Genomic DNA, 27054 nt, shown 5'->3' on the forward strand with positions numbered 1-27054 from the left:
CAGCCTGGAAACACAAGAGAGGCTTAGTTTGGTCAGTCTGATAAGTACCAACGAATAAGAGACCAAAAAATAAAGAGCTATGCACACACAATATCTCTAACAGGAGACAAACGGGTGGACATGCTAAAGGGAGAAAAAGAGCACAGAGAGGAAAAGAAAAAGACAATAAATACAATTGATCACCAGGAGAAAAGAGAGCAAGAACCGATGTTCTTAAAGTGAAGAGTCTAAAGTAAACAATAGATGAGAGAGAATGAAAGAGAAATAAAGTGTAGATATCCCGTACAAAAATATAATATCATCGAAAACACAAAAGATTTGACGAATAGTAAGGGGATGCACATTTAGAGTGTTACAAATGAGGACGTTGTTGAATAGAGGTGATAACTACACATATGCTTTAGTAAATAACAGGATTATCCAAACATTTAGTAACACTCTAAAGGTGTGAACTGGGGACACAGGGGCCAAAGCACGAACGGGCATTGGCTACATGTGCATATATAATATATGCAAGTAGTTGTCACTCAAGGGAGTGAGGCAATGCCTGGGACAGGCCGAAAACAAGGAGCCCATAAAACGTCTGTCTGTCTGGCCAGCATTCTCTGTTGACTACTTCACTGAGAGGCTGTATGTCGTACTTCTTTTTCTTTTCTTTTTTGTGTGTGATTTTTTTTTTTGTATTTTAATCAGCAAATTTGGATGAAAATTGATGTTGACTGTTATAATGTGTACATTTTCTCTGCGGAAGACAAGGACAGAACCGGGGGGGGGGGGGGGGGGGTATACTGACAAGTAGACAGACAGAAAAAGCAAGCAAACAAGACAAGCAAATAGACAGATCACTGCAACCAGCGAGGAACCGGGGCGAGACGGGTGGGGAGGGAGGGAGGGATATTAACCATTTCGAGAAGGAGGGGGCTTCATCAATTGGTGTTAGTCGTATTAGTTGCCAGGGGAGGTAAATGCATTGTCAGGGGGGCTCTTTTTGTTTCCTGCACAGACTATAAAACTGCAGGCAACAAGTCTGAGGGGAGAAGGAAAAGACGTGGGGATAAACACACTAACCTGAGAGCCGAGGACGAGCGCTAAAGCTCGGAGAGAGACTCAGGGTTTGAAGTAAAGCACGGCACCTCCCTCCTCCTCCTCCTCCTCCTCCACCTCCCAACTATCGATGGGGGAGTGAGCGTCTTCAATTATTCATTCACCTTCATGCTTCATTCAGGGGTTCAGTGCATTTTCAGGTAAGAGCTAGTGCAGCCGGGGGGGGGGGGGGGGGGGGGGGGTGGCCGTTCTACCAGCACCTGAGGTGGTCCGCTGCTCCGATGCTGCCTCCAGGCTATTAAAACACAGCGACGGTGGGCTGCAGAAAAATAAGCCACTGTACTGTACTGTACTGTACATCATGAATTGCATATGAAGACTGGTTTCAATTGACTTTATTTCTATTAAAGAGTCATATTAATTGTGGCAGATGGTAATGCTACAACCATTAGATTCCGGTGCCAATGCTTTTTCTGTCCAACACTTTTGGAGAGGGGGAGCTGAGATGGAAATTGATGCTCTGGAGCCTGCAGTTGTCTACAGTGTCCAGTGGGAGGCAGAGTGGACTCGAGTTCAGATTCTCCCACAGCTCAGGCAAAGAAAGTGGGCTGTCGGCATGGCAACGGCTCGTGAAACACAGACCATACATATGTGGAGTTTGGGGGGGTGTTGTTGTGACAGGAGGTTGTTGGTGGTGGGGGCGCAGTGGAAGGGTGTGTTTGGAAGGGGGGGGGGGGTGCAGCATAACAGGCAAACACTGAGAACGGAGAAGGTTTTTCAGGATATATGACAGGTACGGGTGAGAGCCTCGCAGACACACACATTCACATGAACAGACATATGGAGGCAGGCGGGGCCACGTTGGGTTTCACCGTCCTGTGATACTATCCTGTTTGGTTACCTGACCGAGGGCCAGCCGCTCGAAGAGAGGGGGAGGGGGGGGGGGGAAAGACACTCCACTTCGAGGCTGGAGAGAGACGCGAGAAAGAGAGCCCAGCCCAGTCCCAGCTTCTTCATGCACTCAGACTCCCCAACCCTTCTGCAAACATGTCACACTCAAACAGACACGCTCGCCCGAGACCATGAAGTGATGAGTTTCAATGTCTGTGCTCAATTTCGTAGCTGCCCACTACATCTATGACTCTTCGGGGGCCACAGCATTACTTCCCAGGATCGTACACCAGCAGTGTGCTACGCCGCTTACATAACTTCATCATCCACGTGACACACACGTATGTACGCACTGGGAATCCCTGCTCGTTCCCAGCGTGCTGCTCAACTTCTCGGGCCGTGGCTCCAGCATGTGAATTTGGAGGCTTTCACTGTTAACAAATGACTTCCTGCATTCTGGAGCTGGAAACGTTTCCAAAATAGCATTGTTTATTAAAATCCCATTTCAGGAAGGAGCAACAAGGGAGATGCTAAATGCTGCCTTCTGCGTGTCTGCTCATCTCACTGAACTCTACATGGAAATAGAAAACATTGAATCAGGAACAAAAGCTGATCTTTACAGTTTTACATATATTTCTATCACTATTAAAAGCAAATTTATATATTTAATCCTTCTACTACACTAGCTCTTTTAAAAGTATATGGCAAACATAATTACTTTTGAATCCAAAGACGAGTGTAATGTTTAGAGCCCCACCTCCCTCCACTGGCTGCCCCTGCTCTCTGCCATTTAGCATTCATGCCTCCGAGCCCTACGGAAGTAACAAGCCCATCAGTTCAGGGAATTCCAGCCACATGAAAGCATCCAACATTTTAAAAGTCCATTAAAATGCCGAACACTCGTCTACCCAAATGTTTTGAATCCTGATTAAATTCAAAGATTGCCTCTGAGCTGGGGTTGGGGGCTGCGGCTGCTGCAGATGTGCCACCTGTTCAGAGGGAGCACGCAGGAGTCCCAGGTTAATGCTCCTAATAGCTTGTCCCCCCCCCCCAATCTATCTGGATGCATGAGATGAGCACGTGTAGCAGCATGTACCTGCTGGCTAGAGAGCGCTGCCTTCAGCCCCGCACGACGCACGGCTGTGCCGAGTACAATAAGTACTCCCTCCCACCACTCTCATGGAGGAAAGATGGATTTGCACTCTGAAATTTCTCTCATCCTCCCCTGACATATGGATAGATAGATGGGTGTTTGAATGCACTCCGCTCTCCCTACTCCACTCTTTCTCCCCACCATAGGGCTATCTACTCTCCCCCGCTGCATCCCAGCGTTCCCCCTGTGATGTCGGGATGAGCACGGCGGCCACAGGGAGCCAAAGCCCTGAGGGGCAGACTTAACCAGAGCCCCCCCAACGACTCGGCTGATTAGTCGGGCCTGCAAAGCCCCTGTCACAGGAGGAGCACTGTGTCAGACTTTCAGAGCGTAGCGTAATCAATTAACATGTTTATGGCCAAACACACGTACAGATGATATCATCTGGAAGCATTGGAGCTGCTGTTTTGTTTTCACTATCTGAGGCCGAATCAATGGCCACCTCTAACTGTTGAAGCGCACATGTGACCTTAGAATGACCTGACGTTTCATTAGCCTAAACACACCATCCTTCACCGCCATTTGTCTTTGCCTTTTCATATCACGCTTAGAAATGTAATAAGCTCATACATTATGAGGGGAGTTCTATAGCCCACATGGCAATTAACAGATACCCAAAAGACACTCAGAACGCTTCACGTCTCTGAGGCAGGGAAACATACATCTATATCTATTAATATCTGCAAGATGTATTCAGAGGCAAGACGCAGCTCCACTGGCGAACACAAAATGATGCAACATGCATGGATGAATAATTGAAAGACCAAAGGCAAGTGGATTTAATGCTAAAGTGCCACAAAGACCCGTCCCGCCTCCTCGGTCATCAACATCCATCCTCATTGGACGGTCGGCTTGCTGCTCAGGGAAGGATCTAGATTCAAAGCTCTCGGGGATGGCTGCTTCTCTTTATAGCTACAATGGAGGAGAGCGATAAGTATAGATTCAGTGAATTGAATCAGAATTGTACGAGTGACGACCAATGAAGCATTAACAAGCCACTCGTGACTTCCTAATTACGCTTTCTGAGCTCCGCAACCTATCGATGCCTGGGATATCAACATGTCAGCAGGTGTGGCCCCCTGAATCAAACAACACATGATTTTCTGATCCAGTCGTTTTCCTCAGCTATTTGACTGAGCACCACCACCGACTCTGGTGCGGTTCAAACGGCCGGTCAGCTTCTGCCTCACTTCCTAAACAAATGGGCACGCAGAACTCTTTCATCCAGCGATCGCACGGGCGCACACAAGGTCGCTGAAAGGAACGCGCAGAATATCACACATTATAACACCTTCTCATGGGCAGTGGGGATAAGAGTGTGTTTGTTTGGCCTGCCTTCAACTATGGCCGAGCAACAATGAAGCGTAAACACTCAGCCGGAGGGAAAATGAAAAGCCTCTCAGTCGTTATTTGTGCCTACATGTTGTTTCGCATCGCTGTTTCCAGAGGATGTGGAGGAAGCGCTCTGATCTGCTGCGTGAGTCAAAACACCAATTGTTCAATAGAGAACATCTAAGCAAGTATTGTCGGCAACATTATTGAATGACTTACACTGTCTATTCAGGCTCATCAATGTGTAGGAGGCATTTTAATTGTTACATATCGAAGAGGAGCTAGTTTAACTACTTGTATTCTGTAGGGTGCATCCAAACTCTGGAGTTGGGCCCCAAATGCTCCAAAAGTTCTTGAGATTGCTGATTACTGGATTGGAACAGAAGAAAAACATTTCAATTCATAATATTTCATCATAACCTTCACCAAGGAGGTTTGTTTGTGGGTTTGTTTGTAAGCAAGATTACACAAAAAGTACTGAATGGATTACCACAAAACTTGGTTGAAGGATGTTGTTTGGGTACCAGAATAATATTGTTATCACTGTCTTTAACATTGTTTTTCATCATTTTCATTGAGAATAATTCCCTTCATTGTAAAATCAACCTTGCCTACTGAATGTCTATTTCCTCAAAATGTTGTATAATTCTAGCTCTTTAAGTCTGAACAGCTGTTTAAATGAAGCCGTCTGTGAAGCAACAGGTTTTCAATAAAAGGGTATTTTTGGTTTCATCTTTAAAAGTGTTTTATAAGGTAATATCTATACCTGTTCTCTATTCCCCCCACTGGCTGGTGCACTACTGTGGAGCACCATTAGAAAGTCGAGATCAGAAGTTAGCGCTGACGTTGTTATCGTCTGAGAGTCTCGTGAACCGGCGATATTCACTTCACAGGCTCCGGATTGGCTGAAATAATTTACCAGTGACATGTTGTCCCTGCAGCTCAGTTTAGTTTATGTGAATTCAAAGGCTGTGACAAGAGTGATGCGGATATAGAGATGAGTGATGGGCACATAAAGGACATGTTTAATGTAAATGCACAGACGGCGGTGATATGACTATGCACAGAGGGGCGTGGAGAGCGGGAGGCGTGTGACAGGATGGCTTTGTCTGCGGCTCGAGAGCCCGCGCTCAGAATGAGCAATATGCCAAGAGCGTGATTGATTAAATCATGGTCAGACATCTGTGAAGTCAGCACTAACACCACAGGGAATGATATACTCCCAGCAAGCTTACACACCTCGCATTTCGAATTCACTGTGGACTTGTTTGAGTCGCTAACTATAGCATTCAATTAAAGTTTGGCTAAATCATCCCATTATACATTTGAATTAGTAATTTATCGTGAAACAAACAAAGCGCCTCGCAGCTCAAGTGGAATTAGTTTACAGCTCTGCAGAGGGGACGAGCAGGAGCACACGAAAGGCCACAGACATTTAAAGCTTTCATTAGAGTCAAATCATTTATATTCTCTACTCCCCACATCTCTGTCGTTCACAGACTGTAAACTGCAACTCACTCTGTTTTGACTGAAACAAATTAGATGAACCCCAGGTTAGTCTAGAAAAAACAGCAGTCAACTCAATCACCGTTAATTGAGGCGAGTCCTGCCGGCCGAGTGCTGCACCTGGGGGCTTGCTTCCCCCCACCCACTGGCCTCTTCGTCTAAAAGGAGGTTTTCCAGGTGAATACAAATACTGCGTAAGCCAGATTTAATGTGGACATGAAAGAAAATTGCACTCCTCTGTGGCTCTACAGCTTTCACGCTCATTTTGAACAATGGAGGCAGTTCTGATGTTCAGAAAAAAGACATTATTATTATCCGAAGAATACTTTCATGCTTGTTTGTATCGCCATGTGGGAAAAGGCCACAGGACGCTCAGGGGCAAGAGACTAAAACGAGGCAGAGGAACTGAATATACATCAGCAGTTGTCGACCTAGCATCGCTGTTAAAGACTCTACACTAACTAAAGGTGCTTTCTAGTTCACGGAGGACAATTACTATCACGCTGAGGACCCTGTCAATGTCTCCAGCCGCGCACGTGCAGCTCCAGCCTGCAGGTGTGCGGAACCCACTCACCAGCTGCATTGAAACAGAGCCCCAGTCTCACATCATGTGGCAAATTGATGAAACTCTAGCGAATGAGAAATAATTGGCATGACAAATAAATCTGGATTTGCTCACTCTCGTCTGCCATTTTGTTTTAAGGTGTGTGTCATATTATATATCTCCAAGTTGTCTCCAATTAGTCACAGAATCAAAGTGAGGTCAAAACGGCCTAATTGGACGGCTGAGGAAATCGAGTGTGTCGCCTCTGCCTAGGGCCGGACCGAACGCAGGATCTCACTGTGGCTGTGCGGTGTGACACACTGATGCACACGAAACCAATCCCACCAACTACGGCTCCACACGAACAACACCAGCACGGTGTGTTGTGAGCCGTTTGTCTCACATGATGCAACACGGTACTTATTTGTTGGTCCTAAACTATTCCAATCCCCCCCCCCGCAAAAAAAAAATGGTCCAATTCCAAGGCCGGAATGAAAAGCAATTATTTTTGGAGATAGGTGGTTCATGTGTAAGGTGGTTGGCAAGGAAGAGGTTTATTTTTAGCAGCATGTTTATGTAAGTGACTAACATGTTGTGGAATAATGAGGGGGCTCTCTGGGCCCTCGGTGGAGCTACAGAGACGGGACTCAGAGCAGCAGAGGGTGATTGAAGGAAGCTAATGAGCAGGAAGGGGAAAAAAGAAGGGGAGAAGAAAGGACTGGGATAATAAAAGCATGGAGATACAAAGGGAGTACAACACATACCAATGGGTGGTTTCTGTAAGGCGGTAGTGAAAAGACAAACAGAGATGGGAATGGAGGAGGAGAATTTCATTGCGATGGGGGGGCTATTATTATCATGGACAAGAATAAAAAGACCACTGGCATGAGAAAACACCGTTTTATTTGATTGGCTGGATTTCTAGCAGAATAAAGGACGGCCGGTGAGCGTCTCATCGCTGTGAATTACGAGCCCATTACTGCTTTACAGCTAACATCTAAATGTACTCATCATCTCTTTGCTCATCGCAGTACTAAAGGATTTGTTTTCCACATTTGGTTTCATCTGTTCACCTCTGTTTTTATTTCTGTAACTGAGAATCGAGCTGTAAAGCTATTTCAAGTGCGCAACGCATTTAAGTGCTGTGACTCACCGAAAAACACTAGAAAACTACTCTCCTCTAGGTTCTGAAATCATCTCTTGTATTTCTTTGATATCGTTTGGACCCTGTTCTCGCTCACGCACACACAACACACACTTTCACACGTTATCCGGTACCTCTTCTCAGGAGGGGGCTCCTGATTGGCCGGTGGTGCTGCCTGCGCTGTTTCTTGCAGGTCAGGGATATTGGCAAAGTCATCTTGCTCGGCCACACCAATGGCCAAAGCCAGGACCACCATCTTCCCCTCACTGGCTCCCAATCCAAAAAAAACATACGACAAGAGATAGAGACAGACGGAAAGAGAGACAGAGGGAGAGTGTGTGAGAGAGAGAGCGAGAGAGAGAACGAGAGAGAGAGAGAGAGGCAAGAGGAAGGAGAACAGATGCAAAAGAGGATAGGGGAAATCGAATGTGAAGAAGGTGTGGTGCAGGGAGGAGAGAAGAGCAGACAGGTAATTCCAGGTGAAAACGGGGACAGAAAGCAGAGGAGCTGTGGGACAATAAGAGACACGTGTGAGAGTAAAACACACAGGAAGCAGTAACAGAGCCAAAAGGGAGGAAATCTGCTAAACTACATTAACAGCTGAGCAGTGTGAGCACTTTGTCCAGGGAAGGATATTAAAGTGAAAGGCCAAACAAATAAGAGCCTAATGATTTAAATGAAGTGAGGCTGCCGACAGGTGCAGGCTGTGTTCACATCACACACACAACAAATAATTAAGGGAACTGTTGGTGATTAGTTAATGATCGTTAATGGATGTGATCTTCAGCAGCCTGCACACAAGTCAAAAGTATGTACGGGGCGCTTACACACACACACACACACACACACACACACACACAGAGTAATCTATCCAGTTATTCAACCTGCCTACTGCTTTCCCTCCAGACTCACGTTTCCCATTGAACATGCCTGTCATCTTTCTCCAGAGTTAAGATTTAATTAAGCCTCATTAAGAAGATCTGGACTAATTGTTTCTATTTGAGTGACACAGTATCTTGAGGTTCGAGGTCTATGTCACCGCTTTCTGGGTCAGCGCTCTCGCACTCTCCGTGTCGCACTCCTCGTTTCGTCGCCTCCTATTCAGCCACGGTTGCTCTCCAAACCCCCCCCCCCCCCCCCCCCTTTTCCCCAGTTCATCCCCGATCGGCTTCTTTTAATTCTCTGCCTCCTTCCCTCCTTCCTGTCACCCACACCAGCGGGGTCTATAGCTTAAGCCCCTGAGTGCATTACAGCCTCTCCGCTAGGAAAATACGGTGCTGCCAGGCTTTGGAAAGATATCGGCCTAAACTTCACAATTTCATCTTTCTTGCGCACCGTCAAAAGCTTTTCTCACAGCACCATGAAGCCGTGTTTAATAATCTCCCTGTTATATGTCTACAGCAGTCGTGCCCAAGCTTAAAGGTCTGCCACGCCCCCACAGCCACTTCCAGCTAAAAAAAGTTCACAGAAAAGTAAATATGTTCATATGTATCTACATTATATATCGTGACTGTTATACGTTCCTGCAAAGGTAAAAGGTCAATAAAGGAGTTAAATAAATAAGAATGATCAATGCTGTAATTTTAGTAAAAGAAAAAGGAAAAAGATAAAAAATAATAATGATAAAATAAATGTTTTAATTATAAAACCACAAATCTATGAGAAACGAAATAGGTGGGGTTTTGATTTACATTTAAAAATATCAAGATTTCATAAGGGGTCTGCTGGTGGAAGAATGCGCTCTCTTATTTTGAGCAATTTCAACCATGTGTCTTTTACTTTTAGAAATGTAACTTTTTTAGCTATTTTAAATCTTTTATAATGACCCTTTGCAAAAAAAAAATCTACTTTTACCGTTTTAGTCTTGTACCACTTCCCTTTAGTTTAGACTAATGAAGCCTCTCGTGGTGACTTCAGAAGTGACCCCAGTAGCTCACACTTGCTTGGAATCACTGATCCGTTCAAAATGAAATGACCCAGTGCATGTTTTGATACTACCACTCCCATCCGACATCAAAAAAAAGGGGTGTCTGCACTCGGGAATATTGGTAAAACTCAATCAATCAATGTGCCGAACATTAAGGAAGCACAAGTGAGAGCAGACATAAACAACACCAGGACAAATGATTGATTTTCAAGGCCAAATTCATGAAAACTAATCTCTTGAAAGATCAATTTGGTCAAACTGCTCCAGAGGCCAGATATCTGTGTCAATGACATCAACACATTCATTGAGCAATGATTCAAGCAGATAAGGGATCTGGCCAAGACTGAAATTAACCGGCTCGAACAATGGGTCGTGTCTATTGCCTGGCCACTGTGTCGTCAATCATGCCAGGCGCGGAGATGGAAATACAACAACAGTGACCTCAATCTCCCATTGAACATGATGTGCTACAGTTGACGATTACGGCCGATGTTCTCCGTGACCTTGGCACTTGCGTGAGCTACGTTGCTAATGCTCAGTTAGCCGGTGACATCAGTTCAGCTGTCATGATCAAACGGCCCGGAGCTTGTAAATGTAAAGAGAAAAGCGAATGGTAAAACGCTACAGTAAAATGGATTTGGCGCGAAGGGACATTAAACACATGTTGTACCTTGGCAATGTCCTTCCTCATCCCTTCAATGTGCCCCCTGTCCCCCCTATCGTCACCCCCTATCGTCACCCCCACCGCCTCCCCCCTCCTCTACAGGCCTGCAGCAACAATATGTTGTGGGCGTAATGGTGCTGGTGACATAAGATCGATGCTTCAGGGTTAACACAAATCTACACACAGCTGCTTAACCCTTGTTCTTAAACTGATGCAGCGTGACACATGGCCTGTGTGAACTACACACGCTGACACACGTGTGAGCAGATTTCACTATTTGCATAAAAGCAACAGTGACACTGGAAAAAAAAAAGGGGTGTCGCTTTAGTTGCCAAATACCAGCTGCAATATGGATTAGGCCTGCTGGTGTGTCTCCGACGGAGGGAGCTCAACAGTAAATCCAGAGGGAATAATTTCATGTAATTGAGGGGGCCGGTGTGAATGTAAAATATATTGTGACCACTGGCTCCGTCCCGTAAAGACCAATCGCAGCAGACAGGCTGAATGCCATCCAAGCAGATGTTGCTGTTTAGCAGAGCACACAGCGTGAACGTTGAACCATTTAAGACAGAGCGGGATGGAAATAGCCAGCAATATGTCGCAGCGTCCTTGCTGCTTTTCCACGCACATGATGTCATTCATTCTAAAATTAGGAGAAATGCGTTTTGTGACAGATTGTTCACTGAGACGCTCCCCGATTCATTTCAGCTCATTACTGTTAAAGCACTGCGCATCCAATACGAGGAAATGCTGAGAGCTCATCACTCCCGATCAAATCATTAAACACAAGGATCATAAAACTAATAAGTATATGCATATATATACACTCCCTTTAATAAGCACTGTGCATAATTATTAATATCGGTGTGTGAGCTGTGACATCCTGATACAATTAGATGTTGATCCATCTCCTACACAACAAAAGGGCTTAACGCTGAAAGACAGATTATTTACATTTATAACCCCCTTATTAATAATTATAAAAGATTTTTTTAAATATGCAAACCTCTGGCCTGAACTGAATTTCTTACTGTTTATAAAATATCTCCTTACAAACAGTACATTCACTTTTTGAAATTTATGCTCCAATCAGTCTCGGGCATCTGGGAACAATAGCTACACATTAACACATGCATCCAGAAACATACTGCACGTGTTTTATTTGACATTAGAACTATCCTTCCCTGGATATCGTATAAACACTGAGAGGAGACACCCAACAGAAGAAACACAGAAGTATATTTTAACAAAGGTAAAGGTAAAAACAGATTAATACTTACATATTGTAAACATTATGAACTAATCGATCCTAAAACATTGTAAAACACTAAGGGATAAAACTAGGTAATTACTTAAAACAAAAACACAAAATAACCAGTAGCATGCCATACACTATAAGACACAGGTAGAGACACAGGCTTCAAGCAGGTGACACTACAAACACTCCATAAAGATATGAAAGAAAAACTGTAGAGACTCACAAGAAGGACTTTGCATCCAGGCCTCGATTCCGCATCTGGTCCATCATGTAATCCCAGCTGCCGGGATTGGCATGTGAGCGCCCTGCTGCTCCACCTTCCTTATAGCGAGAGGCACCTGCTCCTGCTGGGCTGCCCCGCGCACCCCGGGGACCGCCTCGCGTACCTGCAACCCCACCCTCACCACCGCTGCCACCTCCCTCTCCTCGCCCAGCCCCCCCGCCTCCCCCTGGCTGTCCAGGTGCAGTGTGTAATTGTCCCAAGCTCTGGGATGTGGTGGGAGGTTGTGCTAGCCGGGGGCCCGGCGGTTGGATGAGAGGCTGCTGAAGACTCTGCTGGCGCAAGAGTGTCCGAGGCCGGGCCGGCCCAGAAGGGATGTGCTCCAAAGTGGATGCATAGGATAGGACTGGATCCCCAAAGCTGGGAGGGCAGAGGAGCAGGGAGGAAAGAGAACGTGAAGAAGGCCACGGCCGGCAGAGGACAGGATGAGGAGGAGGGGAGGAGGAGTCAGAGGTCACGGAAGAAGAAGAAGAAGAAGAAGAAGAAGAAGAAGAAGAAGAAGAAGAAGAAGAAGAAGAAGAAGAAGAAGAAGAAGAAGAAGAAGAAGAAGAAAAAGATGTAGAAGAGGAGCCGTGGCAGGAGGAGGTAAATTGGTCAGAGGGGGTAAGGAGGGGAGATGAGACGAAGAAGACGGGGAGAGAATCCTCAGAGATGAGACAAGGTGCCAGAGGGCAGAGGGGAGACACAGCAGAAGAAGTCAGGTTGACATCAGGATAGAAACAGGAAAGTTCATCCAGACAGGAAGTGGATGATCGCGAGGAGGAGGAGGAAGGAGGAGGAAGGGTGGAGTTTGAAGACAAAGTGGAAAAGTAGGCAGAGGGAGGAGTGGTGGGAAGAGGGGACAGGAGAAGGAGGAGAGAGAAAGAGAGCAACGTGAGGCAGCAGCAGTAACAGCAGTAGCAGAAATAGCAGTAAAAGGTGCAGCCTGAGTGGTCGCTGTGTGCCGTGTGCTGCTCGTGGGGCGGCGGCGGGCAGCATCGTGCAGACGGTGAGCTCGCCCTGCGTGTCGGCTGCGTCAGATGTGTGTGAACCCTGCGTGTCTGCGTGGTCTGCGCGTGCTGTTTGCGTGCGGGGGTGTTCCGCGCGGGCAGGGGTCGGATGTGCACCGTCCCAACGGGCGTGATGCGGCCGTGCCCAACGTGACTGCGTCGAAGGGTGTGGATGGAGGTTCTGATGCTCCCGGGCCTTCCCGTCGGGGGTTTTTTGGTCTGATGAGAGATCCCCATTATCTCGACTCGTCAGTCAACTTTTCCCATCTCTGATAGCCTCTCCTCCTTTTTTCGTCTTTGTGGTCTTTTAAACACATGCTGCTCCTCTAGAGACATCCCGACAGCCAACCATGTCGTACAGTACGACTCCCTCCCTCTGTCACCATTTCACTTCCCACTCCTCCTCTTTATAAATGCAGTTTAATTGGCTCATTAGCTTCAATGTCAAACAATGTTTCAATAGTCCTGTCAACACAATGGTGAGTGAATCATATTTCGCTAATGTGTTCTTTATTTCTTTAGTTTTCTGGGCTCTTTAGTATCATCTCTTTTAAATCTATTCAACTCCCTAAATATAACCTCCTCTCTCTCAGATCTGTGTAACCTAGACTACCAGAATTAGGTCATGAGAGAGCCACTCACATCAGTTTACTCTGCTTTGCATTACTTCACCTATAATGCAATTTTGGCAATAAGGCTTTTAGTGCGCTATCCATCATATTTTAAGTGTCACAGATGAAAGGATAAAAAGGGGAATGCAGGAACAAAAGAGTTTGTGGGCAAAACAGAAGAAAAAGGCAAAGACGAGGAGTGGCTTTACACGGCGACGGATAGATGGAGGGAGTGATGGGAACGATAAGAACGGAGGGTGACGATGGAGGAGAAACAGAAAATGGGGTGCGAGACACAAACACAAGAGACACAGACACTTACAGGAGCCTGGAAATAGAATCCAATTATAGAGAGGGGCAAAAAGAAAGATGAGGAGAGAAGGAGGGAATGAGGAGTGAGGAAGTGATGAGTGTAAATGTGTTGTGGAGGAAGAGATCGCAGGCACGAGGTGCCAAAGGAAGGTGCAAAAGAAATCATGGAGAACTCAACTGCCTCATTTTCAACTCGCTGAATTTACAGGGGGGCCTAAATCATGTTGTACGTCATGGTTGTGGGATACAAGCAGTCGGAGACCAATACGCAATTCGCAATTCAGCCTAACTCTTAATTAAAAGTCAGGCTGGCAGCAAGTGACGCATTATTTTAGTCGGTGTGTGAAAATGAGACTATTTCTGTGTTGCACTGTTGAAGTGCACTCGCAGGCTGTGCAGTTCTTCACATAAATAAATCATGTTCTCCTGCAGATTGGTACAGGAGGCCACACCGTGCAGCCGGGCCGGCTGTCTGAGCTGAAGGTTTGAGTCACAGTGCTACGCAGCTCCTGTAACTATTGTTGTCTGCTCATGATGGCGAGAATTCACCTTTCCCCAGAGATCATATTTTGATTTATGCCCACACGCTCAGCTCCATACCTGAGCAGCACTTTCCTGGACCTGACTCTCACTGCTGATACACTCACCTAATCACAGCCGAGGCACAAAACTTACCAGGGTGACATTTGCATTGTAAAACATGAACGTTGACTTTTTAAATGCCCGGTTCTGAACTCACTTGCTGGGTCTCAGTCCTCCAGACTGCATGTGGCCCTGGACAGTCTGCCACCTCCCGGCCTTCACTCCCTCTGTCACCATGCTCTTCATGCTGTCACTGCGATAAGGACCCCCCCCATCATCCCCATGCCCAGTTGCTGCCCCCTTCTGACCCCCTGACACTGCCCCACTGAGAGAGAGAGACAGGGTGCGGAGGTCCCATGGTGGACAGAGGGTGTAGAAGAGGGAGAATAACGACAGGCAGAGGAGAAAAAGACAAGTAAAGACACGCAAAAGAGTTGGAGAAAGAGAGACAAAAACACACACACAACACACACACAAGAAAATAGATTGAGCAACTACATAAGGAGGTGAGACAGTAGAGTGTATGTGTGGTTGTGTGGTTGTTTGTGTGTGTGGCGGGGTGAGGACAGGTTTAGTTATTCAGGCACGTGGATGAAAAGGTCCAGTGTGGAGAGAGAGAGAGAGATGAGGGAGTGGAGAGAAGGTAAGAGGAGGAAGAGGGGGAGGAGAAGAAGGAGCCTGTGAAGGGTGGAAAACCAGCAAGAAGTGACTCCTTTGGGCCTGGAGGACCAGGGGTGCAGCTGCCAGCCTTCACGAGCTGGCATCAGTGTGTGGACACTGGTCACTTTGTTCTCATTTTCTCATTCATTTAAGGCATTTGAGACGGGAGATTTGCTGCTGTACCAGGCAATTCAATAGAAGACGTGCAGCAAAGTGCCTCACGGGCACGTAATCGACTCATTGGGAGAAGTCATCCAAAGTGACATTCAGTTCAATACAAGTGCATCTGTTCCTGTAAGACACCGTCCCACTCTATTTTTAGATATCAATCTGTTCATCTGATAACTGCTTAGCATCCCTAAACAGGAAGCAGTGAAATACCTGCAGCACACAGGAGGGAAACATCATGAGTGCAATCTAATCACATCAACCTCCAGTGATTAACCACCTCCCATACTTAGGAGCACTTGTCAACTCAGATTTCATTTAAATAAACTGGTTTTGGGTTTGAAATGTCACGTCTGCTCTAAAAAAGCAGCGATGATCAAAAATAAAGCACAGTAGTGCCCTCTGGTGACATGACTACATTTCATTAATATGCATGGTGCTCCTGCTCCGGGAGACGCAAAATAGGAGAAACACAGAAAGACACTGTCGCCTGGTGTGTATGCCTGGAATGGGAAGGGAGGAAGTGGAGTGGCGGTGTGGGTGGATGCTACTCTTACATCATGTCCCTTTGAAGGTCACCTCTCACATTTCATTCTGACCAATTGACCTGACAGTGCACGTGGATAAGTCATCAATCACAACCGCAGCACGGATGACACTGCCAGAGCAACGGTCAACACATTTATCGAGCCGAGCACAAGGTGAAAGTCTTCCCTCTTTATTTAAAAGCTATCCAGATATCAAACACATAATCTCTGACACTTTTCTTCATCTCCAACCAATCAGATCGACAGAGTGTTATAACTATTATAACTCACCAAACTCAATACCTACGTTTGAAAAAACTATTACGTCAATGCACAAGGCCATTTTTTCAAGAGAGCCTTATGACTTTCCGCTGACATTTAGCAAATTGCAGGCTCAGAGTGGAGTCCAGGTGTAAGTGAAAATGTAAGAATTAAAACTCATATTCAGTCAATCTTAACATGGAGATTGAAGGTGCGAGGGAGGCACAACCTGTTTGATCATTGAGTCCAATTGCTACTGAAAGCTGCTGATCTGCAGATGATCGTGAACAGGTAAAATGATTTTCCAGCTGTCTGTTGACTTTAGCGACATATTATTGGTTCAAGTTAGGAGGTCTGCCAGGTTCTGCTAGTGAAAAAATTATTATTTTAATTAAAATGCCGGCCCTGCTCACCCACACCTGATAAAAAAAATCTCATTTCACCATTACTGCAGTGAAAAGTTCATTTATATTTCACTGCCAGCCCGAGGAGGAACTATGAGCAATAAATTACAACCTTGAGGGGATTTCTTAAAAAAAACAAACAAACTTCTACAGACACTGGGCTCTCAAGCTGGTTTCCTGAGATCAGCAGCCTCCATCCTCAGGCAGAGTTTTCAGACAGTAATCCATATATCCACAGTGTTCATAAACACACCACTACCTCCTTTCTGCAGGCAATTTAACACACAGTCCACAACGGCTAGGTCTATTAAAGATGACCAGTTATTAGACAGTTTATCAGACAGATGCCTGGTAGCAGGATGCCTGAGCTCAGAGGCCTCTCGGTGCCCGCAGGGAGATAAGTATGACCTTGCAAGGGCTTTATTGGATTCAAGTGCCTATAGTGAGTAAAAAATAACCTATATTGCATCAAGTACAAACACCGTATCTCTCAATGCGATTCACACTGGATGAAGTTGGAGTGCCACAGTGTTAGTGCAGCAGACGTTTGCAATTAGGGTTGATGGGGATCAGAGAGAAGCCACAGATGGATGTGAATCACAGGTGAACACTGGCACCACACTGCAACCTGGTGTGAACGGTCAACCCTCCACAACAACAACAAACTAACAAAAAAAAAAAGGCAAATTTCAGTTGAAACAAGCAGAGGACAGGGAGATGCACAGGTTACAGAGAAGGCGGGTCAAAGTGTACACTTTTGGAGGGGAGGGCTATATGAGGGTTGTCCGTCTCCATGGTTACAGCCCATGGGAGAGAGGGGAGAGGTTAGAGGTCAGGAGTTAGTGGGAGCAGCAGGGCTGTAGGGAGTAGGGGGGCATGTGAACACGTGCCTCTGTGTTCATTAGAAGGTGACAGGATGTGAGGAGTAGCAGCAGAAATTTGCCTGGGGGGGGCTTACAGGGCCGCTCTGCCGCAGCGATAGTCAAATGGCTGTCACGGGGACGCTGTAATGTTCGCATATGACATTTTCCTACGCTCACATTTCCCTAGCAGATTATGAGTAATCATTAGTAACCATTTGTGCCCTCCGGTGTGCTGACATCGGTCGGGTTGTTATTGTTGCGGTTATTACTATTGTGGATGGGAAAAGGGTTATTCAACAATAATAATAAAGTCCAGAAATGCTTTATTATTCTGCCACCGTCTGACATGTGGCTCGCTCAAAAGGCCCCTGGCCACATAACCCCAGGTACCCCTCAGTGAATTTTGTCCTAAGAATAGAAAAACTATAAAGACCATTAAACCAGGGGGATTTAATGTCTGATGTTATAACCTCCATATCCACTGGTTCAATTTGATGAGTGGCTATAGTGGTGGTGATTGCACAGAAAGGATTGATGGATTGAGGAGCGGAGAGGAGAGGAGAGGAAGTCAGGGAGGTGAACAGAAAGCAGAGGAAAAAGGGGAAGAGAGGGAAGGGAGAGTGACACTGCCCCTGCCTCGTTACAGCCCTGCTCAGGGGGAAAGTCTCTTACCAGCCTTGGACCAAGACTCACTTGAGTGTGAGGCGAGGATCTCCATATTGAGCATAGGGAGAAATGTTTAGTACGAACTCCTTGGGAGGATAGGAGCTCCACTTCTGCTGCACTGTGCTGCTGTCATTGTTATTCCAAAAGTCTCTGTCTAGATCACTGCGGCCAAAGAGAGAGACAGGTCAGAGAAAAAACAGCCATGGAAAGCCTTGGCACTAAGCAACCACCTCGCAGCAGCCGCTCCAGCGTTCAGGGGCGAAGCCAGTGCTCGGTGTGAGGGAGAGAGCTGGACTCAAACGGCTGCATTAAACAGGAGTTTGAAACAAAGCAAACCCAGATGTGTGTGTCTATTTCTACCTGGAAAAACACCGTGGTGGTCCGACTTTGAAAAATAAAAAAAAAAGGGCAGCCTGGAGGGAACCGTATTCACAAGAAAGCTTTTCATAAAGCAACGTGCGGCAGCAAACACACAGAGATAGAAAAAAAAGAGAGGCAGCAAGAGAAGAGGAGGTCATAATCTGATGAATACATCCAGCGTGTGATTACATTCGGTTCATCTAGCACAGCACCACTGACGGAACACATTCGAGTAAACATTGAGGACTCTGGGCTCCCCCGTCCTCGGCGCGAGCAGAGAGAACGCATGGAAGCATGGGACACAAGACAAAGAGATAAATCGCACACAGTCAAAGTAGAGGAGGAGGAAAAAAGGTGAGCAGAATCACTGATGTCATACAAATCACACAGCGGTGGCCAGAGCTGTAGCACAGGGACAGAGCGGGAGAGAGAGGCAGCGCGCGGAGAGGAGCTGGAAGGTGAAATGACCGACAGAGCACACCGATGCTGCTGGAGCCAGTGAGAAAGAAAATGCAAAAAAATTAACATCTCCCCCCCACCCCCCCTCCAAGTCACATTCACATATTCCGTCTTTAGTGCTTCAGACCATCCGCACAGAAAAAATAAAAAAAAGTAAACAGACAAATTCAAAAAATTGCTGAGACCACAGCAGGCTATAGAAGGGAAGAGGTGGTGAGCAGGTTAACACAGGCATTTTGTGGAATAAAGTTTCGTACTTAGCATTACAAAGCTGGCATTTTCTGCTAGTGACCCAAAAGGTCACCTTTCATCACAAACAGAAAATACCTTAATCTGAGTCTGAACCCTGGAAGGAATGTTAGATCGAAAAAAAATCAACATTTACGCTCCAGCAATTTCACAATAAAAGGAACCTGCGCCGGTTTAAGCGACACAGAGACCTGCACTTAAGCGAGACCTATCTTACAGCCCATTAGATAAGTGCAGACCTGTCCAGCAAACAGGCAGGACAATGCAGATGTCATCTATGCTGATTAAGGCAATGACCTTTCAATTAATATCTGCAGAGCAGGCTCCTCATTTTCCGCCTTGTTATTTTTTTTGTGAAGTGTACGTGGAGGTGCTCAGAGCAAATGAAGTTCATTATCAGCAGATTATTCTACCCCAACCAGTTACTAGGGCACTTACTTGATGGCTTTCTTCTCCCCTCGCCCACGTGCTGAGTCTGGAGTGTCTGCTGTCTCCACTCCAGGCTTATTCCTCTTCCCCTTGAGTCAAGCGGAGGGAGGGGAAGACAAAGAAAGAAGGGAGACAAAAGGTTAGCCCGGATTTGTCCTTTCAAGCTGTGTTCTTGCTCCACAAATTTCCAGCGTAAATGTCCCCCCCCAACACACACACACACACACACACACACATTATCTCAGAAACACTGAGACATCGGTCCTTTACCTGATAGTCACCTGATTACACTCATCAAAGTCAAATCAAATCTGCGGTAGAGAGCCATCTCCGGTTATGATTATCATTCGAGCCACCCTGAAATTTACATGGCAATGGCCTCTTTGAGGTAATCTGCAGGGGACTGGAGAGAGGCCTTGAGGAAGTCCTGCGGCAGACTGATTTCAAACAGGCAGAGCACGACCTGCTGTAACCATGGAAATAATGGCAATTTGAAGGTTTCGAAAAGTGAGGTCTGCCGGGGACATTCTGCTGGAAAAGCTCATTACAGTTGAAGGTGTTTCACATGTTTCACAATGCGGGTAATCTCTATTGACACTTTGCTACAAGTGGGACAGGGGAGGGGATCAGCCTAAAGCTGCCCCATGATGCCGTGCGGTCCTCCCTGAAAGTGACACTCCGATACCCATCAAGGATGGGCGAGGATTCTCTGGCCCAGAAAATGAGGGGGAGTAAAACACGCTGACTTGTCACCGCAGCTTGGCTCGGACAATTGAATCTTAAGTCACCGGAAGGAAAATTTCCTGTGGTGGGCTTTGCCTGTTTGGGGCTGAGCCCGTGTCTCCAGACTGGAGATTTCTGTTTGGACTACAGTTATACACAAAATGTCCATTCCATTCAGAAGCTAAAGAAGTTTTACTCGAGTTCTGTGACCCCTGCAAAGAGCAGGCTTGGGTCAGGTCCTGTTCTGTTTGGTTGCATATACTTGTGAGACGACTACATTTGATTAATTTCCAAACACCGTATCTGATTTCCTGTTGGTACAATTCTCTGTGTTAACCTAATTAACCTATCAGTGACATGCTCGTTCCACCTGGTTCAGTAAGGTGACACAGAAAGTTCTGCAATAGAAGGTATTTCTGTGCCGCTGAATCATTCTCCTCCACTCTTGTTGCCATTTTTCTGCTGCATTATAACTATGGTTAAGTAAGGAGGGAGGGGACTATGCTGCCAAATAAGCTCTTATTCAATCAATATTAGACCCTAGAGTAATTGATATGCTCAACAAGTCAGATATTCAAAAGTCTGGACCCAGGCTGAATTATGAATGATGAAAACAATTGAAGTAAAACAAAAACTAATCCAAAGTGATTCAAGGCCTTGGCTTTGGAAAATATGATGATCAAATGAAAGCCCCACTGTCTATGGAGAGGTTGCAACGATTTGTATAATTAATTTCTGCATTGTGACTGTTTGTACTATGTGACTAGATGTGTAAGACACAAGACAGCAGACACGTTCACTAGGCAAATAGAGTAAAAACACAAAGCTGAGGTAAAATCAAGTCCTCTCCAAAGAAAGATTATCGTACTGGATCCTTTGGATGGGAAATTACTGGCGTGTTGGCTCTTGCACACACGAGCAAAGGACACCGAGAACAACAGCTCTTAAAAAAAGGTGACAGCAAAAAGCCATCAGCCCAGCATGTACATATTTAAACGTGTCCAAGTAAAAAAAAGCCCTTGGATGCAAGTGCTAAGCTAAAAATACAGAGAGGCAATCAGCCAGAGGATATGTATGAGTTTCTCAGAGCTCATAGGTAGCAGGAGCATATGGACATGCAAATTGCACCACAGCTCAGTGTATATATTGAGCTTCAAAACCCTGATGGCGGACTGATGTCGACTCCATGAGGTGCCGATGACACAGATATACTGTAATTTCAAACCACAGCCCCCACCACGGGTGTTGTGGCCGGGGTTATTGTTGGATCTGTCACAAAGCCAGAGTTTACAATAACACCGCTGGGCGAGGGCGATAAAGCCCGCAGTGATACTGCTGCGTAAAATTGATATCACTCGCACACGAGGAAACAAAAGCCCTCATCTACTGTACACACAGAACCGGCCTGAATTAGAAAGGTCAACAAATGAATAAACATAGATGTGACAGGAACAACTAGTTTAACAGCTACGTATAAGAGACGTGTTTGTACTTTACACACTGAATTGTAGATTAACGGTCTTTTATAAACTATCACAGAGTTACTGTATGAACTGAACGCATCGCAAGATATCAGTAGGTTCTCAGCCAACGCATTATCGAGAACCGTCATAATCTTTTATAGTCGGGCATCTTTTGATGGCTGTTTGCTGGCAGAACACGGGAACTGACATCATTCCACACCAAATGCAATAACACAGGAGGAACACACTTACCTAAACGGGAGAATATCTATACAATAAGCACTGTGATATATTCTGTATTCTTGCATGACAATCTCTGCGGAGGCACAACTGACCGAATTTCTGTCAGACGAGGACGAGCTATCAAAGGGAACTCATGTATCATTCAATGCTATCGTAAAAATTTCAGGAAGATGGTGAGACCCACGAGGGTGACTGAGAGTCCGGTAAAAATAGAAATCAAATTTGAAAAAGGGAAAAAAGGAAAAACAGCCAGCAGGAGAGAAGTGAAGGACAGAGCAGGACGGCATGTGAGATAAAGAGATGAGAGGGAGGGAGAGGGGGAGGGACAGGTGTGAAAAGTGAACTGAGAGAAACAATGAGTGACAGGAAGTCCCGCGTGGATTGTGTGTGAAAACAAGGAGGGAGACTTGTACACGCTGCAATAGACATCAAACCCAAGGATTGTCGATTCCACACACACACACACACACAGACACAGACACACACACAAACACACACACACACGCTGGGCTTCAAAACCATCTCCTCCCCACCTTTCCTCCAGCTCATTTGCAAGAGTGAATTACAAACACTTTGCTTCTATCTTTGATGGGAGGTGTGGAGGGCTGCGAAAAATGCACAGTGATGAACAGAGCTCACCAGCTCTATGGACGTGAGACAATGAAGAAAATCAGCTCAGTACCACCCCCCGCCCCCCCACCCTCTACTCAAATACCCTTGAAACTACTTAAGTCTAATTTACACAATCCGTCTTTTTATTACACGACAAAGGGGTTCGGTGTGATTGCAGTATTCAGCGCTGTCTGGGGTCCGAAATCGCTCCGAATGATATGATGAACAGATTGGGAGACAAGCTGAAATTGCAGCAAGCTTCAATTTGGACAGAAAAACACAATCCACTTACTCTTTTTTTCAGCAGCCAAACCATGTTATAAATTACATAATTAATGTCCATGTCAGGGGTATGGCAGTGAGGGAAATGATGAAGATGAATACCCATTGCCCCACAATAAACTACCAAGAATTAAGCTTTTTATTTACAACTTCAAATTCTTTACATTATTAGCATAAAAAACAGAAGGGCAGTCGGAGAGCCCTTACCTCCTGCCAAGGCTGATTACGAGTCTCGCCAGGCCAAAGCTGCGTTTACCCATAATTATCTAGACTGTGGGGCAGTGTTTTGCCCCATTTGCCCCCCAGCCCTATTTGCCGCATGCTCGATCACGCACTTAAGCTACCGTCTACAATTCTTTTACCATCCATGCAGTCAGACCTCATCGTTTTAGCAGCAGGTGTTCACGTACCCACAAATGACATGAAACCACGTTCTCTCTCTCACGTCACAAGTTCAAGTTCATTTTGAGTCTGTCAATCAGACTCTGTTGGTCACTTGCCTCACTGCTACTGCTATCGATTCATTTAATTCTGTAGTAAATGCTACAAATGCTTCCGCCCTTTTCCCACTTCTCCACTAAAGTTCATGGAAATAGGTTCAGTTGTTTTCGCTTAACTCTGCTAACAAACAAAATGAAGCGTCGTGTTAATTCAGGCAGGACACGGAGTCCTGTGCCCCAGCCTCCACCTTTTAGTACTGAGTCCAAACATGGTTGTGGTAAATGGTATTCAAATTGAAAATGTATGTTACCTACTGGTCGGATTTTGCATGTGTTCCATGCAATAAATGGGTAAATCATGGCAAAGTGTTCTGTCTGAACAAATGTTGATTTGATGAAAACATAACCTCCTTGGTGGAGGTAATTAACGTGGGCTGAACTTTGGTTAGCATTGTTGTCTCACAGCAAGAAGGCTGTTGGTGTTTGTGTGGGTTTTCTCTGGCTTCCTCCGACAGTCCAAACACATGCTGATCGGAGGTAGTTTAATCGGTGACTAAATTGACCGTAGGTGTGATTGCACAATGGCTCTGTATGTTGGCGCTGTGATGCGTAGGCGACCTATCCAGGGTGCACCTCACCTCTCGCCCCAATGTCAGCTGGGATTGGACTCAGCTCCCCAGGATTCTTAAAGGGTAGGCAATATAGATAATGATTGGAAGGATAAATAAAGCTTAAGTAGTGGTCAAATAATTAGTTAGATAGGTCGATTTTGTATTTGCTACACCAAAGTAGACGAGTATGTGAAGTGTGGACTGCCGAGGGTGATGCTGAGGGTTTTCTTGAAGAATCCAGACATGGGAGGAGACGGAGTGAAACTACCACTCTCTCTATCTCAGCTGGCAGTGCACTGCCTTCCAACACCCAGCTGTGTTTGTTTGCTGTGAATTAGCAGGCAGCAAGAGTCTACATGCTCGCTCAATATTACCCACATCACACCATAATTAGAGGGGAGTGCACTATTAAAATGGTCGTCCGCCGCTAAATCATCAAGTGATCATTCGCTTTTCAGCATCTGTCAAAATATTTTGTTATACCTGGCTTCTTCTGTAGTATTCTGTGACATTGATAAGCTTGAAATCGCAGAGGCATAACATTTACATATCACCAGGAACTGTGCCAACACTGAGGCTTAACTGTGACAGGTCAAGACTTTACATCTACATTAATGTCCTGCTTATATAATATTCCAGACAATTCTGCTTTGAGATTCTATAATTATTGATTTGCACATATTCTCTTCTCTGATTGGCATAATTACTATCATCCTACTAACAACCGTGAAATCCTAATTCCCGTTTAATGCCACCAAAATGCCGAAAGGTTGTTGATACATGCTCAGCAAGGGAGGGGGAATGCATCGGGGCTGTGAATCTGGTCAGATTCAATCTCAACTCCAACACAACTATGTCACGGATCAAACGGCACACAGGGCTCACAGGAGCGCAGGCACGGGGCCTTCTGAATGCCAAACAGTCACCGCTGCTCAAACAGATGTTAGCTGCACCACCTCTGATACCTGGAAAGCCCACCCAACACCTTCAACACCAGCCCCCGCTGACAATCATCAACCCAACGACACGGGAGATTCATACCCGTGTGACTTATTGTATTTTTTGTTGTTGCTGCCACCTTTCTCTTTAAGTGCAAACAATAAATCAGCCAGTACACAAGAACAATTGCTGCAGCAGAGACCTGAGTAAAAGCAGCTCCTAAAACTGTCAAAGGTTTAACACATATTCTAAAAACAGACTTAGCGGGCCAAGTGAAGGAGACAATAGTGTGCAATGTGCCGCACTTCCAGGGGGCTTGGATAACAGAGAGGCGAGCAGGGGGACGTCTCTGGGATGACTGCGCATGAGGACTTTTAAAATAAAAACCCATCGCACTGGTTGCCAAAGCTAAAACACCGAAAGCAACACTCGCTCAAAATGTCTTGTCTATTAACCTATGAATCATAACCAAAACTGGCATGGGCCCACTCGCAACTGACACGTGAAGCTTCAGGGTAACATTTGCTCTTATGAAAGCTGACACTGTCAAAGAGTACATTCGGAAATATCAGAAAATGTACGTTTCAGACGGGGACTGGCCTGTGGTGGCTTTACGTGGAATGGGTTACAAGAACTGAACAGTTTTTACCTAATGGGATTTTTTTTGTGCATAGAAAATCAACTTGCATTTATTACAGTGCGCTAGATACAGTGTGCATCAACGGGGGGGCTCTGCTAAAAGTAACCATGTTTATGCAAATGATGAGGTATAGATATTCTAATCAGGTCTTCAGGGAATTCAGTACGACCATGGAAAATACGAGAGATAAAAAGATGAAGGGACTGAAAGGAGCGTCTCGGAATGTATAGCTGCCGCCCCGTCATGGCCGTTAGTCACATATAGAAATCAACACACCTCAAGTACGTTGACGTTAATGTCTGGAGACAATTTATAGCAAGATTAGAAGCATTTGTTCTCCGTCATATCACAGTGCATCATCAACAGCACATTTGTCATCCCAGAAATGGCAGCCATTAATCACAGTCACACTTTATTGTTTTATACATTAAGCAGCTGTGTTTAATGTGGTTTCACACCAGTGGGGACTGTCATGACATTTTTCCCAAAGTAAGTGGTCCGAGACCACAGACGCCTTAATTAACATCTTAACACAATAACATATTGGATGCACTCTATGGTGTCCTGCATCACAACACGCAAACACACACACAGCCGTTCTCGGATAGGAAAAATTGGTTCTGAACATTTTCTGAGCTTTTTCAGGTCTGAAGCGTTAAAAAAAATGGAAATGTCTGGAACATTCAAGTGAGTGGGTGGCGCTCGGGTAGAGCAGGCAGGAGGCAGGACATCACAGAATTCAAACCGACACCAGCGTTGGCCTTTATCATTAAATATCTAATCTCATTGTCCTCCAAGCTTCATAACCATCTTACATGTCTGGCAGTTTTTTCATCCTGACAAATGTTTGTCCTTCCATTCTCGCATCATCGACATGCCCGCTCGCTCACTATGAATTTTCCTGATATTTTTCTTTTACTAAGGAGCTGTGAGGAAATGCTCTGGAAACTGACTCTGACATTTGCGTTGTCACAAACAGCCCTCTGTAAAATTCACTGCATTCGTTGGAAGTGTCTGAAAGCAGCTGTGCACATACTCCTAAGTGCGTAAGGGCTCAGGGCAAGATTCACTGTGTGTGAATGAAAACTACGCTACCAGCAGCGTTTCAACTGTGAAAGAAGCACATAGTCATGTTTACGAGGATGTGGCTGATAGTGGCTCTCACAAGGTCATAGAGCCAATAGATCGTCACCTTATCCCAGCCCACTGCTGCTCTGTGGCTGCTGCACGGCACTGTCACAGGATGGAAATAAGATCCATTTGCAGCAGCGCTCCGGAGAGGACCGCGGGGACTTTCCAAGCTGCTGGCAGCAGAGCTGCCTCCATCCACTGCAGGAAACTAGGAGTCATTCACTGCTCCATTTACTTTTAAAGTGGAATATCTAATATAACACAATGTTCCAGTGAAGCACACAATAGAAAGGCTGTGTTGAAACACTTTTATTTCAGCGTAAAACATTTCCCCCCTGGTTCATATATATCATAAAGGCATCACTGAGTAATGTAGGTATAGAAATGTTACTGGTTATTAAAGAGCAATGTATGTAGTGAGGTGTGGGGTGTACAGAGAGTGATGTAGTGCCAAGTCCTGCCACCTATGGACCAATAGGTTTCACATCAACGCGTTTGATTGCTAAAACAACACACACTAAAATTGCATTTGAGTAGTAGCTGAAGTAAGGTCATCTTTGGAATGATTTTAATAATATTTAACAAACTAAAATAACTCACTGAGATGACTACAACATGCCTTCTCCTAAAATCACACTATGAGGTTGTTAAGCAGCAGTGGTTTACGTTTGGGTAAAGCAAATAACT

General features: G+C 45.6%; 2 protein-coding genes across 2 annotated transcripts in view; both read right to left on the reverse strand.

The window, feature by feature from the left end:
- The window catches only part of LOC133955367 (synaptotagmin-7-like), a 78720-nt gene that overhangs the window by 17604 nt on the left and 34062 nt on the right, over nucleotides 1–27054 (reverse strand). The window contains exons 3-5 of the mRNA XM_062390181.1: nucleotides 19293–19372; nucleotides 17814–17948; nucleotides 7749–7880 (exon numbers count right to left, since the gene is read on the reverse strand). Of these exons, the coding sequence (XP_062246165.1) occupies nucleotides 7749–7880; nucleotides 17814–17948; nucleotides 19293–19372 (347 nt within the window). The remainder of the gene's footprint in view (nucleotides 1–7748; nucleotides 7881–17813; nucleotides 17949–19292; nucleotides 19373–27054) is intronic.
- On the reverse strand, nucleotides 11308–14476 carry LOC133955366 (uncharacterized). The gene has a single exon (XM_062390180.1). The coding sequence runs from the start codon at nucleotides 12967–12969 to the stop codon at nucleotides 11683–11685; it is 1287 nt and encodes a 428-aa protein (XP_062246164.1). The 5' UTR covers nucleotides 12970–14476; the 3' UTR covers nucleotides 11308–11682.

The sequence above is a fragment of the Platichthys flesus genome, chromosome 6, assembly GCF_949316205.1.
Source record: "Platichthys flesus chromosome 6, fPlaFle2.1, whole genome shotgun sequence".
Taxonomy (NCBI): Eukaryota; Metazoa; Chordata; class Actinopteri; order Pleuronectiformes; family Pleuronectidae; genus Platichthys; species Platichthys flesus.

Excerpts from the sequence above, each read along its gene's own strand:
- LOC133955366 (XM_062390180.1), bottom strand. The coding sequence starts at position 12,969 with ATGGGGATCTCTCATCAGACCAAAAAACCCCCGACGGGAAGGCCCGGG.